This window comes from Helianthus annuus, chromosome 2 (genome assembly GCF_002127325.2).
Source record: "Helianthus annuus cultivar XRQ/B chromosome 2, HanXRQr2.0-SUNRISE, whole genome shotgun sequence".
Classification (NCBI taxonomy): Eukaryota; Viridiplantae; Streptophyta; class Magnoliopsida; order Asterales; family Asteraceae; genus Helianthus; species Helianthus annuus.
The window spans coordinates 34,717,277-34,737,865 of record NC_035434.2 but is presented as its reverse complement, the minus strand read 5'-3'; the positions used below and the strand labels follow the sequence as shown (position 1 = coordinate 34,737,865).

Genomic DNA, 20,589 nt, shown 5'->3' with positions numbered 1-20,589 from the left:
GTATGTATGCTACCTCTTTTAAATATATTTATTTATTATCTTGAACCCAATACTGACTTAGGCATCGGAGGGGTGTTAGCCAAGCTGACACCCACCTTAGTTTACAATTGTTTTGCAGCATATGCTCCAGGATATAACACCAGGATATGCACTCAGGATAACTCGAAAGATTAGAGGATTGGCCCCCTCTCTCACGTTTAAGGGGTCCTGATCCCTTCACAGGTTTAAAGGTATTCACCTTTCTCACGAATTGGGTTTAAACACCCCGCCTGGAGCGCAAGTTATCCACGGATAGTTCAAGGTGGCGGGACCAGTTCATGTAAAAGTGGCTGACAATTTCGTTACTGTTGGCTATGCCCTGGATCCTTAAGGTATATGAGAATTGATCACCCTCTCTCGCGAAAGGGTATTTTCATACTCTCTAAGGTTTAAAGGTTTTCACCTTTCTAAGTCTTGGAGTTTATACACTCCCGCCTGTAGCGCATGAAAATTTGGGATTTTCCCCAGGATACTAAGGAGTTATCCCCAGTATATCTTTGGGTTTTGCCCCTGTAATGCAAGAATTGTCTATCCAGTTGGAACTAATGTTCTAAATTTTTCTAAGTGTTTAAAGGCTTCATGCACAGGGGACATTCCTTCTAGAACAATTATGTGAAGCTCAAAGGATAAAGGTGGGGCTAAGTGTCTCGGACTGGGGACATTTTAGTGGGAAAAGTTGCAAAAGGGATTGGAGTTTGATACTAAGGTTACACTCAATTCCTGGTATGATCTTTCTTATGTGAATCTTACACAATTTGCTTGATCTTTTGAAACCATATTTAAAGTTTAAGTATCCTGATTAGGATATATTTTAGGGTATATTCTCGAGACATATCCTCGAAATATGATTCAGGATATTTGGTTGGTATGTTCGGGATACGGTATTTGGGTCTAAAAATCAGAGTTGAATTTGTTTATAAATTCTAGGAAATTTATCTTTTTCCTTTAAAGGTTCTATTTAAATTATTGGAGATTTTGGAAAATGAACTATTTTTTTAGAAACCTTGTCTAAATTGTTTGGATTTTGAGAAGTCCTATTTAACGAAAGTCTTTGTAGGATACCACTAAGTATATTGATCGGGATGTATTCAAGGAAATGGTAAGACTAATCTTGCAAAATCTAAACCAAGCAAGGCATAACAGAAATTAAAAGGCAACAACAAATAAGTCAAAAGGAAGTTATATTATTAACGCGTCAAAAGTTGTGCTTTTGGTTTCACCTCAAACCGAGGCCCATCCGCCAAAAGCACAGTTAGTTTTTACCATATTCATGCAACGGTTGAAGGTTTCATCTCAAAACGAGACCCATCCGCCTCCAACCGATGCATTATTCAAAACGGGTTATATTAACCAATGACCAAGGGCTTCATCCTGAAACCCAGGACCCATCCACCTTTGGTCATCGTATTGTTCTAGTGCAGGAAATGTAAATTGTTCAACGACAGGAAAAGTAAATTGTTTAGACAGACCACAACCATGAAATTTAAAAAAAGTGGGCTCCGGCCTTGGCACATACATCCATCATCGCCCACATTGCTGCGCTTAAGGGGCAGCTCCCTCTTCCATCGCGACTTCTCCAACAGCGTCCTCTTTTCCAGCATCTACACCAGCATCACCCTCAGGATTCTTCTTGCCATCATCTCCAGCATTGGCCACTTCTTCTGCCACCTTAGAAGGCTCTTCACCAGCATGCCTTGCAGGATGAGCAACAGGATGGCCTCCAAGATCCTGTAATTTCGCTTCCCAAGCCTTGACATTCCAGGAGGGGCATTCGAAGCCCAAGGCTTTGGCCTCATAAGCCATCCTTAACCTGGCTTGGATAAGGGAAATAACAACGGATGCTTTGAGACTGTCCCGGTAGGAACTCATATCCTGCTGGTATTGAAGAAGGGCGGCATCTAGCTTGGCTTGAGCATCCTCATTGGCTTTGTGGAGGGCAGCTTGGTGTTCATGGGTCATTGCCTTGTATTTGTCTTCATAATGCTGGGACTTGGCAGCTGCAATTGTTCCCTGATCAGCTATGGTGGCTTCAGCTTTTTCGAGCTTAATCTCCAGCATCTTATTAAGCCCACAGGCGTCTTCGTACAAGTGCATGAGACGTTCCAAGCCCTGCAGTTAAAGATACAGGTATCAGTGTAAAATAAGCAGGATAATGACTAAAATGCATGTTCAGGATATTGGAAGCAAATTTTTACCTGCTTGAGGAATGAAGTGGCTTCATTAAATCCGTGATTCTCAAGGGAGAATGTCTCGGAGGCGGCTGGAGAATCCGTTTCTTTCCTCTTCCGGGAGCTAGAGGCCCGGGTCCTGGATGCCGGAGGGGCTTTAGGAGCGGTGGTAGTCTCTGAAGTGGTAGGCTTCAGTGTGACAGATGATCTCGGCTTGGATTCTTGTTTGACAGGTACAAGGCTGGAGTAACTGTCCAACTCGTCAAGTTGGAAGCCTTCAAGGTTGACAACTGGTACTACACAAGGGAAGATATTTTTAAAACTCATAATACTTCTGAAAAGAAATCGGTTTGGTAAGTAAAGATAATTACTGAGAATATGCTTACTAGACATCTCTGAACTTGATTTTTGGCTTGAGTTTGTGAGAGACAGGGAGAAAGTTCTTTCAGCGGCAGGAAGTCGGTAAACCTCTTTGATCCTGAGTTGTGATTCTGCACTTGGGGGTGCTAGGTCTCTGAAATTCGCTGCATAAATATAAGGATATCAGTCAGAATACAGTTAAGGATATATTTGGGGATATTCCTAAAACCCTAAATCCTACCCTTGGTTAGCCATCTAACTGGCAGATCAAAACCCCTGTCGATAGAGTCCCTTTTTATGAAAAAGAACTTTCGTTGCCACTGATCTTCGTTCTTGGTGGCTTTGAGGATTAGGGGACTTTTTGGAAGTAGAAAACAAAAGAAAGCGGCTATTGCCATGAGATCTCAGTCGATATGCAATAGGAAGGTCTTCAATGCACAGGTCAGAGCAATGACGAGATTTGATTTGGTCAAGCACCATCAAAACTCGCCAGACCATTGGCATAGTTTGGGCATAGCTGAGGCCGGGGAGTTCAAAGAAACGAGAAACGAAAGGTGGAAACGGATACCGGAATCCTAAAGAAAAGGGGTAGGCAAAGAAGCAGACCCACTCGTCTGATGACGCGTCTGATCGGACCTCCCGATCAAAAGGGCGAATGACTGCTCCGGCGGGAAAGGCACCGGAACCCTTCAGAGCGGCGATCTCAGCATTGTTTAAGGAGCAGACTTCTTTTTCTGGTTCTCGTATAAGGTTTTGACTCACGAGGGTTGGGACCGGTTCATTCGAATGAGATCTTGTCCGTGATGCCATGAGGGGTATCGAGCGAGATAAAAGAAGTTCAAAGAAAAACAAAGGATGAGAGAAAAGAGAAGTACCTGAAAATTGCTTGAGGAGTAATGATCATAATGTGGAATACTTCGACTAATTATAGCCTGGACATAGGGGGTAAAGAGTAAATATTGCATCGAAAATGGCACAATGTCACATCAACCGTCGTTTCGTCTTAATTGCCTTGGTTTATGAGATATAATTTTAAAAATATATCCGTTGGATTGGTATACCAACAGATATATTTGGGGACAATTGTTATAGGTCATTTTCTGAGCATACATATCTTGACTAATATCCTACTTTTGGTTGTTTGTTTGTGATCAGGATACTGGATTAGGATACTGCTAATATCCTGGGCGATATCCTGGTGTTAACTAAATTAACCACGTGCAGGTTAGAGGCTGTGGGTTACTAACGGTCAGATGGACTTCTTCTCCTCAAGACTCGGGCATATCTGTTATGTGAGAGACGTTGAACCCGAAAGACCAGGTCTACAACGTTCGAGTGGGGAATATTCGCCGGATCCTGGTTATTTAGGATAGTTTGTTGCATTTATTTCACTATAAATAGATGGGGGCGGATCAGATTAAGGCACGAAATCTCACACACACACTTTCGAACACTTTTGCTCTCTAGCTCACTGCAAACACTATACACAAACACTTGTATTCGAATTACCTTGTAACACCTAGTTGATCCGCATCACATCCTGCACTGTATCCTGATATATTTGAAGCAATAGAAGAACTAGGCAGCTGCGATTGTCAGCTTCCGAGGTTTTGTGCCGGCGATCTAGATTGATCAAGGGCTTTCCTCGTATATCACGTGTCAACCTTTACTTTTTTGCTCATTGTTTGATCATAGATACAGCTCTATATCCTGAGCCGTATCCTTAAACTGTTTTTTTAATTAACTTGGCTAATATATTTTTCAACACACATTTCTAGCACACTACCTCACTTAACTAATTTGATCACTTAATTACTTCGGTAATTTTTGACCAAAACAATGATGATGATGATGATTGATGGTGGGGGTGAAACCGTCGCCCACCACTGTTAATCTCTCTCCCCCCCTCGTTCATCGGAGTTAAAAACTTGGTCGCCGCCGCCGCCGTCTCCTCCGCCACCGTTCAGCACCGTTCATCGGAGATAAAACATTGGAGATAAAACATTGGAGTGTCGATGTCGGAGGCGGTGTGTGCTCGATGGCAGGTGGTGGGTGTTCGAATCTGGGTTTGAATCTTTGAGTTTTAATTTTGTTGAATCTGGTTGTGGGTGTTCGAATCTGGGGTTTATTTTTGTTGAATCTGGGTTTAAATTTTATTGAATCTGGGTTTTAATTTTTGTTGAATCTGGTGGTGGGTGTTCGAATCTGGGTTTGAATCTTTGTGTTTTTGCTGCAGGTTTGATTCTGTTGAATATGGTTTTGAATCTTGGGGGTTTGACTTTCTGGGTTTGATTCTGTTGAATATGGGTTTGAATGTTGTTCATGTTGAATCTGGGTTTGAATGATGTTATTGGGACCTTTTTTGATGCTGTTGAATCTGGGTTTGAATGATATTCTGTTTTTGAATGATGTTCATGTTGAATCTGGGTTTGAATGATGTTCATGTTGAATCTGAGTTTGAATGATGTTCATGTTCCTTCTGGGTTTGAATGATGTTCATGTTCCTTTTGAATGTTTAAACCGGTTGAATCTGGTGGCTTTTTGAATCGGCGGTGATGATGCAAAAAAAAGGACGATGGCGCGGCAAGGATGGTGGAGGGTAGGTTTTTGAACCCGCAACCCCACTTTGCAGCCTCTGATGTTCGGAAAATCTGAGCCAAAACTTCTTTTTTTTTCCAGAATCCACTCGTTCTTTTTGATTTTTGTTTGTTGGGTTTTTTATATTTTTTTGAGGCGTCGATGATGATAGCAAACTATCTAAGACATCTACCGAGTGACGATTTTCTAGGTGCGTTCGTTTTTGTGTAAAAAAGTTTTTGTAAAAGAAAAAAAACTTAAACCGTAAACTTTTTAAAGTAAACCGTAAACTTTTTTACGTAAAACGTAAAACGTAAAAAGATTTACGTAAAACGTAAAACGTAAAAATTTTTACGTAAAACGTAAAAAATTTTACGTAAAACGTAAAAAGTTTTACGTAAAACGTAAAACTTTTTAGGTAAAACGTAAAACTTTTTACGTAAAAACGTAAAACTTAAAATGTAAAAATTTTAACGTAAAACGTAAAATGTTTTACGTAAAACGTAAAAAGTTTTACGTAAAACATAAAAACGTAAAACGTAAAAAGTGTAGGATTGATTGCTGACCTGAATGAGTCGTTCAGAGGTTGTCTCTCGCGTTTCAGATGCGGAATAATAAGAAATGCACGTAGATATAGCTTGTTCTTCCTTCTAACTGATTGTTTTATTGATTTGAAACGTTTTACAGTTCAATCGTCACACCGGCAGAGCTTCGGCATGGAATTCGTCAAAGACGTTATGAGGTCCGCCCTAACGACCTTATATATAGACTGTTGGGTTCGCTTATGTTACACATGTCCATAAGAGCGGACCAGTTTAGTTCACATAAGCGGACCATAGTGACAAATAAGCGATCCTAGATCCCTATGTCCCTATGAGCGGACCTAGCATATAAAACCTATACAGACTCCTGTTTTCTCGTAAAACGTGCCCTATCCTATACAATACGATGTAAGATCTGATCCTAGACACCTAGACGCAATCAACAGATGTAGTGCACTAACAGACTCCCCCTCAGATGTTGATGGAGTCGACAATACACACTGACTGCAAAACTGTGTCTTCACATCTTCAGTCTAGATCAGTCTCTGGGCTTTATCTTCTTTCAATCTTCAGACTCCCCCTCTCGATTTACTGGTATTCTTTTGTTCTTCAGTAACATCTTCAGGATCGTTGTCTGGCTTTAAAACACTCTAATTCTCTTGATCAGATCTCTTGATTCCTTAAGTTCATCAGCATCAACGATAGACGTGATCTCCAGGATCAGAATCTGACTCTACTCATTCTTTCAGGATCGATCAACCTGGCTCCAACAGAGATCTTCAGAAATCGAAACCTGGCTACCTGCACAATCTCAACCCTGAAATAAATTTCTTTCACAAATGTTTCAAATAACTCTGCACCGACATTTGACTCTCATATCCACTAAACAAACATATAATTGCTACAACTCAGGCTCTCTCTCAAATAACTATGATGAACCACTTGAAGAAGGTTAGATTCAACGAAAACAGTTAGATTTACACAAACACTCCCCCTTCAAATGCTGCTCATTATGTTTAGCACTCGGAATTTTGAAAATCAGTTTTCCAACGTCAGCTGTCGAAAATCTTTTTGACTTTTTCAAAATTTAGCTAAAAGCACACTAAAATCTTTTTGGATTTTCTGAGAGATATTACCTGACACTACTAGTAAACAAAAACATACAGAAATGTAATATTTACAAACAATATTTTTTCGAGTTTGTGCAAGAGGATCATATCAGCTTTTGAGACCTATCACCAACACCGTTAAGCTAGATTACATTTTAAGCTTTAAACAATTTACCTAGATTGTCAGTATGTTTGTCCACTTAAATTCTCACACAGATTTCAATCGATTCGAGATACGATATTAATGTTTTAGAGACTTAAACTTAATTGTGTATCACTCCACTTGAATATACTCCTGTATCCAGATCCCAAATATTCAGTCTTACAGGTGAGTATACCACAAATGATATCTGTAAAGAGGTTAGGTGCGAAACCGTGAGAGCTCAGGTCAGAACTTCCGTTCAGCAGAGAGATGACGGCTCGACTTTAGGTGGGTCCCCTTTAGAGGATCTTTTGAATTACAGCAGCAATGACTATCAATTTTATTGTTTAATCAGATTGCTGAGGGCGGCACTTTTTCAAGCATTTGCAGAAAGTATTATCCGGGGACTAGGTCAGAACTTCCATTCAGCAGAAGTCCCGGGATAATACCCCAGATATCACTGAGTATAAAGACCTAGTATCTCAGAATATGGGACCTTTCAAACACGATTTCGGGGGTTACCCATATATTCAAGAATAGTTACCCACGAATCAAGCAAGTTTGAATTTAGGTTTATATCTCGTTTCAATTTACTAAATGTGCGAAAATCTACAGACACATCCGCAGTAAGATTGTTTATCACATTTTTACATTACATCTCTTTAGCGTGCCGTGATAGTCCACTGATGTACTATCATTTCCTCTTTTTCACAACAAAACTCATTTTTGAATTTTATCATGTTTTTGGCTTTTTCAAATTTTCAAATGTTTTTGGATTTTCCGAAATTTCCCTACTCCCCCTAAAATGCAAACACATTTCAAAGAAAATTTGAAAACTTCTAGACTCTTGACCCACTTAGAAACATAAAAGTAAAACAAACTGTACAAAAACTTGACAACTGACATCGAATCACATCAAATCGCCATTCACTAGGCATAAACAATCAGAACTCCCCCTATCACAAATCATTTTCTCATTTAGATTTCAAAACACTTAAGTTTGTTTTAATCGAAATGACTTTTCCGGAAAATGAGTTTGTGTTGATAAAAACAACTTGTAGATTTATCAATTTTTAAGAACGGGGATGTGGTTCATCAACTTGTCTATCTTTTGCCATGAATAGTAAATCAAGTACAATTTAATGTCCCTGATTTACCATTTGCATTTTAGAACCTTCTGGACCACTTGTAAAAATACAAACATTTCAAAATATAACCACAAATACCACTTGTAAGATCAAGGTTACCACTTGTAGGAATGTTACATCTACATCATCATTTTACCAATTAGGATGCCGATTCCTGCTTCGCAATTACCAACCTGGAAGCTCCGGCGTAGTCCTTTTACCTGCAAAATCCAAAACACTATTCAAATTCTTTGAAACAAACTATTCAAACACTAGAAAGATGCCGATTCCTGATCCACGATATAAACTTGGGATCTCCGGCATAGTCCTTCAACTATCATGGGAAACAGACTTCCATCCAAGTCTTCTCAGACTTGATGGCTTTCAGCTCTTGAGCAGTCGGGTTGTATGTTGCCTTTTTAGTTGCGTAAAAATCTTTTACCCCTTTAGCTCTCCCACTCAACATTTTCCCAAATATCTTTTTAACATTCCCGTTAAATATTTTCTCGACATCAAATTCATTCTTTTCTTTGTAAAACTGATTAGAAATCTCAGTCTTTCCCACTTTCTTCTTCACTTCCTCAAACTTTAATGATGGAAACTCCTCATCATTCACTGAAATCTTCTTCTCAACCTGTGGCTCCTCTGGCTTTATGGAACCAGATTCATCGCCGACATTCACTTCACCTTTCTTCGCAACTCACACCTGGTTGTCTTTTCCTTTCTTTTTGTAAAAATTCTTTTCCGAACACTCACCAACCTCAAATTTTGAATTCTCAAAAATTTTAGGTCTATTGGTTGGTGTTTCAACATCAACAACTTTCTCTTTCAATTTCTGAGAAACTCCCTGTTTTGTTTGGACACTTTTTGAGCAATTCCATGCAATATGACCAGTTTCATTGCATCTAAAACAGGTTCTAGTCTCTCTTTGATAGCATATATCAGCTCCATTCGTCTTTCTCTCAGCAAGAAACTCATTATTAGACTGTCTCCAGAACGGTTTCTGCTGTTCCTCCTCAGCACTTCCACCTGACACAAATTCAGATTTTGTTTTAGAATTTTTCATATTTTTATCATTTTCTGGTGGAACAAAACCAAGACCTTTCTTTTTGTAGCTACGATTCTGGTTGGGTTTCTTTTGAAAACCAGAACCAGGATTGTTGCCTTTTTTCTTATTTAAACGTTGCTGAACTCTAGAAGTGTATTTTTTAGATTTTTCAAAATTTTTCAAAACTTTTAATTCTGGAATATTAACTTCTATAAGTTTGAAAGTTTTGTTTATTAGTTCCGTTTTAATACTCATTATTGGGAACTCTTTATTGTAATATAATTTGTCCGAACCATTCAAAGTATACACAACTTCGAATGTTTCATCATTCAAATCTGCCCTTGACAATAAAAATTCTTTACTATAAGACCGTTTATTCGACGAATTTGGACTGTTGACTGACGACTTTGACTTTCCAGACCCAGATTTCGACTCAGATTCCTCATCAGTATCCAACACCTGATCGACCACCTTTTTGATTAGTACAGACTCATGATCAGTATCGGACGAGGTATACGTGACATCAATATTATCTGGTAAAACGTCAGTTGTGTCGGTTTTAAGCTTTATATTGACTGCTTTTTTCCAATTGCTCCTCATTTGGTCTCCTGGTGAATAACCATCCCAAATCGGAGGTGGACATTTGTAGTAACTAACAGTCGATTTCTTACCACAGTCTTTCTTGTCTTTTAGCTTTTCATCTTTGAAAGCTTCCATACCTGCAACAGTTGGGTAAATACGATCAATGAGAAAATCAGAACTAGAATAACTTTGCAATAAGCGTCTAATTCTCTCATTCTCTATCTTTTCTGTCTCCAACTCTTGCTTCCACTTAGCACTCTCTTCGATGTAGAAGTTTATTGCTTTTTGTTTTGTCATTAAAACTGTATTCAACATCGTCAGTGCTTGTTCTCTCTCTGAGTTAGTCTTTTGGAGACTAGTTACTGTTTTATTCAAAACATCGTAAGATTCTTTCACATAGTTGAGGTTGAACAATAACTGCTCCTTCTTCTTCTCGTACTCAGCTATGATGTCGTCTTTGGATGCACAATTCTTGCAAGCTTCCAAGCACTTTTCACACGGCTTGACGACTTCAACAATCTTTTCAACTTCGATTGTTTTAACAACTTCAACCACCTTTTCTTCTTCTTTCACAACCTCGGTAATCTTCTCAGCAACATTCTCAGCGTTTTGAGTATCACTTTCAGATTCGGATTGTTGTTCTTTAGCAGCTCGTTTCTCCTTCAGTTTCTCCATTCTTTCTGCAAAATAAAAATGAAAACTTTCAGGAGAAAGATGAGTTTTTGCAATATTTATATGTTTTTCTTCCTCATCATCACTGCTGCTGTGATCAGGTGATTGATCAAACTTTACAGACTTATCAGAATCACCATCTGATACATCGGAATCAGACGGTGTTTTATCAAAAACAACTTCCTTTTCTTGAACATTTTCATTTTGTACACTTTTATCAGATTTCTATAAATCTTCATCTGAACCCTGTAATCTTTCGTCTGAACTTTCTGAAATTTCCCCAGAATATTCTGAAAGTTTATCAGTACTGTCTAAACTTTCATCAGATGACACAGATTTTTCATCTTCACTTTTCACAGTCTCTCCAATAGATTTCATCCAAGTAGCGAACAAATCTGGCTCTCGGACGATCTTGGCAATGAAAGCTTTAAACTCTCCCTTTTTATCCACAAACATATCCCAACTGAAACCTTCTGGTAGTTTCTCATCATCTTGATCGCTAATGCGTGCTGCTGTGGCTTCAGATGATATGTAATTACTCCAGGTGAAATCTACCAAACATGCTCTTTTGGGATCTTCAATCTTTCTTCCGTGAGCTGTCTGTGGTTCTTGGGATTGACCAACTTGTTGATAGATAGCTTTGCGGTAGTAATCATCTTTCCCGAATGGATTCTGTGCTCCGCTAGCTTCTCTTCCTTTGCACTCCCGTTTGAAATGGCCTTTCTCCCTGCATCGAAAACAAGTTACTTTAGATTTATCAAAACCTAAAGTTGAAATATGAGCATCTAAAAAGTCATTTCTCCCGGTAATGGTTTTGAATTTCTCAGCTCGTCGAAGAACACTAGCAAGACACCATTTAATATCCATGAGTTACATTTCTTCGGCATCTATCTGATCGTAATCCTCTTTGGTAAGCATAGGATTTTCGATCCGACCAGCAACAAGACCCTCATAGGATAACAGAACTGAACCAAGAAGTGCCATGTGGTCTTTAGCAGTGTCTTCAGAGAAGCTTTGACCTTCTGGAAGATTGAGAGCTATGTTGCATTGAATCACGTATCCGTTTCCGGTCTTTGTACTCTGACACTGAAAACTTGTGTTAGTCTCTTTCGGATTCACACTTGGAAACGATGAAAACCCGCTGCTACTATTGTTTGAACCCTGATCAGCTTTGTCTGATGAATCTCCAGCACTGAAAGCGGTTTGAATCTTCGGACTTCTTTCAGACTCAGTGACTGGAACACTACCCCGGTAGTACATCTTCACGTCCTGTTGACCACTCGGACTGTTCATTCTCGCAATCTTTTGCTGTTCAAGATCCTGACTCTCAATTTTCTCAATGAACTGTGAAATAGTCAACCCATCGTACACACCAGTATTTTTCAAAATCATCAAATACGTTCCCCACTCTTTCTGAGGTAACGCGTCAGCCAATTTATCCACCCATTCATCACGACCTTTTTCAACTCCCAACATCGATAACGATCGCACCAAGTGACAGTATCTCTCGATTAGCTTTTTAGTATCCTCTCCCGGTAAGCTGCTAAACAAATCGAACTCTTTCTTTAATAGTGCTTTCTTGCTCTTGATCATGTTTTCACTTCCCTCGAATTTAACCTTAAGAGCATCCCATATTGATTTAGCAGTTTTGTCGTGCTGTAACAAGATGAAGATATCTTCTTTTATTGCCTGCTGCAACAAACTGATCATCATTTTCTCGGCTTTATACATTGCTCTTTCTTGATCAGTAAATTCGGATATCTCTTTAACAACTTGCAAATCTGTTCGAGGCAATGTGTACTTCTTCAATATGCATTCCCATGATCTGAGATGATTTGCCTGAACCCAGTTTTCAAACCGATCCTTCCACCCATAATACTCCTCAATGCTCATCAATCTAGAGGGCTTTTGAGTCGTTCCCGTCTCATTTTCTAAGTTCATTGCTTGAGCAATTGCGGCTGGAGTAGTCGATGTAGCAAAAGCGTTGTAAAACTCGGAATCCATATTGACTGATGAATTGACAAAAGAGCGGACCAATGAATTGACCAAATAAGCGGATGTCTGTTCGAGCGGACCAGGATACTATTCGTTCGAGCGAACCAGACTAAATGTCCTTTCGAGCGGACTAGAGGCTGTATGTTCGAGCGGACCAGGATGATGTTCGAATGAGCGATCCAAACTATAACTTTGGAGCGGTCCAGAAGCAACAATGTACACTCGAGCGATCCAAGATACCAATTTGGAGCGATCCAGACAGTGACTTAAGAACGGTTCATGATGACGTCACTACGAGCGAACCATATACCGAACATGTTTTGACCTGTTTTTAGGCTGTATTTCGACCTGAAACTTTCTAGGGTTTGCCTTTGTATGATAATGCACAGTCTGTGAGTTTTTGGACGAAATTCGACCGTGAAATCTTCTGAATGAGAAAAGAAGGTGTATAAGTGAGAAGAAATAATGAAATCCAGCTATAATATGCAGAAAACCTCCTCCTAGGCTTTGATACCAATTGTAGGATCCATTGCTGACCTGAATGAGTCGTTCAGAGGTTGTCTCTCGCGTTTCAGATGCAGAATAATAAGAAATGCAAGTAGATATAGCTTGTTCTTCCTTCTAACTGATTGTTTTATTGATTTGAAACGTTTTACAGTTCAATCGTCACACCGGCAGAGCTTCGGCGTGGAATTCGTCAAAGACGTTATGAGGTCCGCCCTAACGACCCCTATATATAGACTGTTGGGTTCGCTTATGTGACACATGTCCATAAGAGCGGACCAGTTTAGTTCACATAAGCGGACCATAGTGACAAATAAGCGATCCTAGATCCCTATGTCCCTATGAGCGGACCTAGCATATAAAACCTATACAGACTCCTGTTTTCTCGTAAAACGTGCCCTATCCTATACAATATGATGTAAGATCTGATCCTAGACACCTAGACGCAATCAACAGATGTAGTGCACTAACAAAAAGTTTTACGTAAAACATAAAAACGTAAAAATTTTAATGTAAAACGTAAAAAACCGACGCGTAAAACGTAGAAAATCGTTAACGTAAGAAACCGGCGCGTAAAACGTAAAAAAAGTTAACGTAAACGGCGCGTTGAAAAAACGACGCGTGAAAAAGTCGGGCGTAAAACGGGTCGTAAAAAATGGGAACTAATAAACGGGTCATAAAAAACGCACGTAAAATACGGGTCGTAAAAAAACGCACGTAAACTTTTTTTATCAAAAAATCTGATTTCAATATGTTTGTTTAATAAAAAAAAACTAATTTTAGAAAAAAAAAAAAAAACATTTAATGCAATAGGGACAAAAATGTATTAAAAAACAATAAAACAAAATTACTTAAATACCCTTTATGATTAAAATATTAAAGACATAATAAGACAAAAAGCTTTTAATATTAATGTTAGCTACTTTTAATCTCATCCATCCATCTAGTTGATCTAAGGGCTAAAAAGTGGTTCACATGGTTCTTACAACTAGGGTGAGGTTCGGCTACAAAGTCCATTTTTCCTACAAAGTGTACAAAGTCATAAAATACCACAATTTCAGCCTTAAAACACACTCAAAACCCAAAAATAAGAGAGTGAAGATCACTAAAACACAATATCCAAACCCTAACATTCCATAAAAACTTGAAACACATCATTGTAGAAATATGAATATAAAACACAACATGATAATCATTATAAAACACACTAATGTTAGTTATTCGGCAATCAAAGCCTTATCATCCAAAACACAACACAAAACCCACAAATATGGCGTGTTAGTAATTTTCACTTTGTTATTTGTGAGTTTTGAGTGTGTTTTATGGCTGAAATTGTACTGTTTTATGACTTTTACACTTTGTAGAAAAAATAGACTTTGTAGCCAACTCTCACCCTATATATATATAATAAAACACGACACAGACAAATGCATGTAAAACGCCATTAATGATAAAGCGCCATTAAAGATGGGACTTGTTACATACTTAACAGATAAAACTGAGCAAAACAGGAAATACAAACAGTAAACTGAAACAATGGATATTTTATTAATTGCACTTGTTAATAATATCCCGCCTAAACTACATGCCAAAGATATCCTATAAACAGAAACGTCTCAGCACCTTCCAATGATTAACCCAAAAAATAAACGTCATGGTTCCTAAAAACCACTCACTATAAAACGCCAAAAAGTTGAAAAATCAAAGATGGCAAACATCGTTTCTGGGATGTTCAGTATTGTTCTGCGTTAAGTTTCATTGAATGGATTGTTAGCTGAGGGCGGTAACTCAATAAGATTTTGCTGAATGAGATGGACAAAACTTCAAGAAAAAGAGACTGATGGCAGTCATATGTCATTTTGTCTTCTTTGTTCTTGAAGAAGGCTTGGATAAGAAGAAGAAAACGATGACGCTGAAGAGTGGGATGAAGATAAAGATGAAGACAAAACGAAAAACCCACTCACACGCCATCGATCTATGTCTCCAACATCCACAAAAAGGAACTTCAACAACAAACAAACAATAAATCACACCAAAGCCAAAACGCCATATACTTGTGACAGTTCTTGTAGTTTCAAAGAAGAAAGAGACTGATATAAATCAATGGCCAGGATTTGTTCATTTAGTTCATAAATACACGAGTGTTCACTCTAGAACCCCACCCTATATATATAGGAGAAGGATCCGTTAGGAACCACCCTTTATTGCGAGAACCGCGAGAACCAATGTGAACACAACCTAAAATACCTAAAAATAGCTAAAAAAAACACAAAAAATATTTTTTATTAAAGAATCGCTACTTTTAGTAGCCAAAAAAAATTTAATGTAAAAAATATTAAAAAAAAATTGTGTATTTTTTTTTTTTAGGTTTTTTGGAGTTTAGTTTTTAGCATTTTAGCTTGGGGGGGGGGGGGGTTAGGTTTTTGGGGGGTGGGGAGGGGGTTAAGGTTTTTATATATTTTTTTTTTTGTGGGGGGGGGGGGGGGGATTAGGTTTTTTTTTTGAGGAAGGAGGGGGGGGATTAGGTTTTTTTTTTTGGAGGAAGGAGGGGGGGGGTTAGGTTTTTTTTTTTTTTTTTTTTTTTTTTTTTTTTTTGGGAGGGGGGTGTTAGGTTTGTTTTAGGTATTTTTGGTTGTGTTCACATTGGTTCTCGCAATAAAGGTGGTTCTCACATAAACTTACCCTATATATGTATGTATATATATATATATATATATATATATATATATATATATATATATATATATATATATATATATATATATATGGAGGGGCTCATGCGAGAACTCCATTTATTGCGAGAACCGCGAGAACCAATGTGAACACAACCTAAAATAGCTAAAAAAAAACCTAAAAAAAACCCTAAAAAAACCTAACCCCCACCCCCCACCCCCCAAAAACCTAACCCCCCCCCCCCCCCAAAAAAGCTAAAATGCTAAAAACTAAACCCCAAAAAACTTTAAAAAATCTTAAAAAAATCTAAAAAAATAAAAAAAAATTAGATTTTTTTTAATATTTTTATGCTCAAATCGCTACTTTTGGTGGCCAAAAAAAAGTTTTTTTTTATTTATTTTTTTTTTTTGCTTCGAAAAGTAGCGATTTTTATATAAAAAATATTAAAAAAAATTGTGTGATTTTTAGCTATTTTTAGCTATTTTTAGGTATTTTTGGTTGTGTTCACATTGGTTCTCGCGGTTCTCGCAATAAGAGGTGGTTCTCGCATGATCTTCTCCCTATATATATATATATATATATATATATATATATATATATATATATATATATATATATATATATATATATATATATATATATATATATATATATATATAGGTAGAGGATCCTGTAAAAAGTTTTCAAAGTGTGAGAAGTGTATTATAACACTATATATAATACTATATAACACCATATAAACACCGTATAACAATATGTAACACCATATAATACCATATAACACTATGTAACACTATATATCATTGTATAACAAATATAACACTATAGGTTGTTTGACAGCATGTCTATGACAGATGTATAGTGTTATATTTGTTATATAATATTATATAGTTAAAAACAAAACATACATCTGACCTTCGGAACTTAGAATCGAGAATATCCTTCTGTCCATATTTCCCCCATGCATAACCATCGTCAGTGATGATGGAAGTAATCTTAGTTACTCTCATTAACTTCTTTCTGCAAAACCTTAAATCAATAAACAAAATATCTTGTGTTGTGTTGAAGCAAACAAATTAATTACAAATGCACATGTCAAGTACCTTCTCTTGTATAAGCCCCTCTGCCTCTTCATAGTTGGCGCTGGTGTCTTTCTAGTGTGAACTTCTGGTATCTGGTCACCGTAACATATTTAATTAGGTATAATTTCTTAATCCATGTGGGTAAAAGTTAATAGGTCATTCGTGTAAATAGGTTAAAGTAGTATGTAGTGTTTAACTGTTTATTATGTAATTATGTATAGTCAAGGGTGTATGTGTCAAAAGACAAACCTAGAAACTAATTATGAGTTGTCGCGTCGATTCATCAAAAGTCACTATGGTTTAGGGTTATAAATATACAACGATAATATCTTTATCAAGTTGTAATCAAGATACGGATTCAGAATGAAATGGGTATTTTTTTAAGGGCTCATACTATTGGCACACTTCTTGCGACTATCTGCACATTTTGGGTTTATATATGTTGCATATAGCTATATACGCAGTGTGTAGGGTTACACGTATACGCTGCGTATAGACCTATACGTAGTGTATAAGTGGCATAGATTTCAGGACCTGCCTAGCAATCATTGGCACAAACAACCAGGGTTTATATACCCTGCGTACGCAGCGTATATAACCCATCAGCATTTTATTTGGTTATTTTGATGTATCTGTGGTATAAATACATACCCGGTTCCAAGGATATATCGCTTAAAATATATAATCGTTAATGCTATACCATTAATATTACATACCGTTAAATTTTTTTGAAAAATATATATACGGTTCGAATATATTATATTGTTATCGTTTAGTTTAAATTATTATAACATGTCTAGTGCGGTTCGAATGCTATAAACATTTAAATATATACTTGTGTACGGTTAGAATATATCATACCGTTTCCATACTGTACCGTTTAAATTAAATTATTATACCAAGTCTCGGCGCGATTCGAATATTATACTGTTCAAGATTTTTATACCATTAATTTTATTAAATTACTCGGGTACGGTTCAAATATATTCTATGGTGTTTCCATACTATACGGTTTAAATTAAAATATTATAGCAGTTTTAAATTATTATAACGTTAATTATTTTGAAATACCCGGGTATAGTTTGAATATATTACACCGTTTTCATACTATACCGTTTAAGTTAAATTAAAATACTATATTGTTTCAATACGGCTTAATATGATATATTTGTCTAAGTTTGATACATACAACATAAGTGTTTACATACATAACAAAAGATATAATATAACTAAGTACTAAATACATCGAAGAAGATAAAATACTATGGCGACGGATCATCCTGCTGATGCTGATGCTGCTGTTGCTGCTGCTGATAATTCTGATGCCATGCTGCAGGCGGAATGTAGGGTCGTGGAAGTAACCCATCACGTTGTCGTCGCTCCTGCAACTCCTCGGCTACCCAACCCATCACATGCTTCAGCCAGCCAACGTCCTCACGTAGATGGTCAACGTCCTCACGTTGCTGCTGGTACGCCACTGATCCCACATAGTTCGCTTGCTCGTTGTTGTAAGAGATGTCGTTGAGCGTATCTGAAAGCGGGAGTCGTGCCATTGCCATCAATCCCAGAGAAGGCGGCACATGCTCGTTGTTATAAGAGGTGTCGGACAAAATGTTCAAGAACTGGTGAGATGTAAGATGATCATTTGATGGTGGTCGTTGTTGAAAGGGTATAGATGGAAAAAAAGATGTTTTTTCTTGAAAATAAGTTAAAATCTTCTTCTTCAGTTTGGTGTTCCAGTAATTCTCGATGTCATTGTCAGTCCTTCCTGGTAGCTGTGCTGCTATTAACGACCATCTGCATATACATTTTTGGGAGGAATTGAATTTATAGCCAATTACATAGTAGTAAGAGTTCACATAAATAAAAGACACCACACAAATTAAAAGTCGGATCATTACATATGTATTATCTTATCATGCATGCGCCTATAGTTTTCAAATCTTTTTCCAGGGATTAGATTAAATCAAATACAAAGCTAGCTCCTAATTGTAAGAAGCGTACAAATGCTTCTAAAAAAACCCACTACATAAAAAAAAAAAAAAAAAAAAAAAAAACACCTAAAAACCCACCACCACCCAAAAACCTAAACCCCCACCCCCACACCCCCCCCCCCTCAAAAAAAAAAAAAAAATTGTCGACAGGGTGGGTATTTAGGTTTTTTTTTTTTTTTTTTTGAGTGTGGGGAGGGGGGGGTAGGTTTTGTGGGTGGGGTGGGGTGTTTAGGTTTTGGGTGGTGATGTAGTGGGCTTAGATTTTTTATTGTACACTTGTCACTCTATAAATCATTCAAACATTTCTTACAAATTAGGAGTCTTTATAAAATAACTTAACCCTTTTTTCTAGAGATTAATCAATCATTTTCTGTGAAGACATTCTCTCTTACACACATATTATTAACTCTTATCTTTCCACATGGAGTTTGACCTAAATCTTATTATTTCAGTGATATTTATGATAACAAAAAAAAGAAAAAAAGAAGATAAAGAATATTCAAAAGTTGAGATGAACCTGCTACCAATGCTAGCATACAAGCTGCAAATGATCTTATCTTCCTCTTCAGAGAATTCACCATGTCTTATATTTGGTCCATCCATTTGTATAAACAAAAACGAGGTGATTAAGTGGAGAAGATGCTGAATATTCAAGAAAAAAAAAAATACGTAGTTAAATAGCAGGCCTCAAGAAACTTCTCTCCACATTCCCCTTCATTGCTCAGAAGATGATGGTGGATATACAGACAAAATTACCAACCACCTACTACTAACTACTACCCATTGACCCACTATTTGTTAATCAAACAAAAAGTCACTAAAATAAACAAACTAAGACCATTCACATCCAACCCTTCAACTTTTATCCTGTATTTCACACAAATTACCATCTTTTCTTCTAACTAGCACTGGAACGGGTACGGGATCGGGATACGGGAACGATACGGGAACGAGGAACGGCAAAACTCAAAATTCCAAGATACGGGTACGGCAATAAAAAATATAAAAAAGTAAAAATACATTAAACAAATTCCAAAAATACTACATCTTCCAAAGGTAATTAATTATCAATAATCAAATCATTTTCAAATTTCGGTTCATCTAGTGAGAGATCGGCAATCGATAGAGAATTAGATATGATGAGACTTGAAAGTTTACAAATTAGAGAAGCCGAATATGATAGGTCTATTTATTTAATGACCGGTTGTGGAATTTGAAATGGTAAAAACCCTAAAAATAAATGGAAACGGGCTGGATACTTCTACCAGATACGTCCCCGACATTGGAAACGTTTAGGAAACGTCCCCGACAAGTACCCGAGACTGGTACGGCCACATAAATGGAGTCCCCGTGCTACATAGCTTTTCTTTCTCCTTTTCAATTAAATAATACTTTTTAATACCTTTATATACTAAATCAAACTAACCAAGATAATTAATCATAAGTACTAACAAAACATTAAGCATGATAAATAGATTTTGAGAACACCATGTAGATTTTGATCACCAAAAAAAATGAAATTAATAAACCAATGGTGCCATTGACACCCAAAGAGAAAGCAACCTCTTGTTATCTCTAAAATGCAGGCATGTAATGTTATACCAGGCCAAGCTACAAGTTTAGGTTACTAAATCACCATTATACCAAATTACCTAAAAACATCCAACCTCCCCAAAAAACTAAAACTAAAACTAAGATTACATACGGAAATCCAAGATACAAACAACATTGTTTGAGAAACACGCCCCGATCTTATCGCCTTCTTTGTTCCAGCATACTTCAAAGCAGTGGCAGACCCAGGAATTTTTTCCTGTGGGTGCGGAATATTTTCAAAGATTTTAGGCCCCTAGCTGTATAAAAATATCGGTTCATAGCGGGTCGGGTCGGATCATGTAAGACAAAAGAACATCAAACTAAAATTTATAAATCATCAAAAACCCGTCAAACGTCATTACAAATTACAAACGTATTTAAA

At 37.2% G+C, this 20,589-nt stretch overlaps 1 protein-coding gene across 1 annotated transcript; it reads right to left on the bottom strand.

Annotated features, from left to right (window-relative positions):
- Window positions 1–17,759: 17,759 nt before the first annotated feature.
- On the bottom strand, window positions 17,760–19,283 carry LOC110939921 (transcription factor MYB36). The gene is made up of 2 exons (XM_022181489.2): window positions 19,132–19,283; window positions 17,760–18,417 (listed from the first exon to the last, which is right to left on the bottom strand). Exons 1-2 carry the CDS (start codon window positions 19,215–19,217, stop codon window positions 17,883–17,885), a joined length of 621 nt encoding a protein of 206 aa, XP_022037181.1. The 5' UTR covers window positions 19,218–19,283; the 3' UTR covers window positions 17,760–17,882.
- Window positions 19,284–20,589: the final 1,306 nt, after the last annotated feature.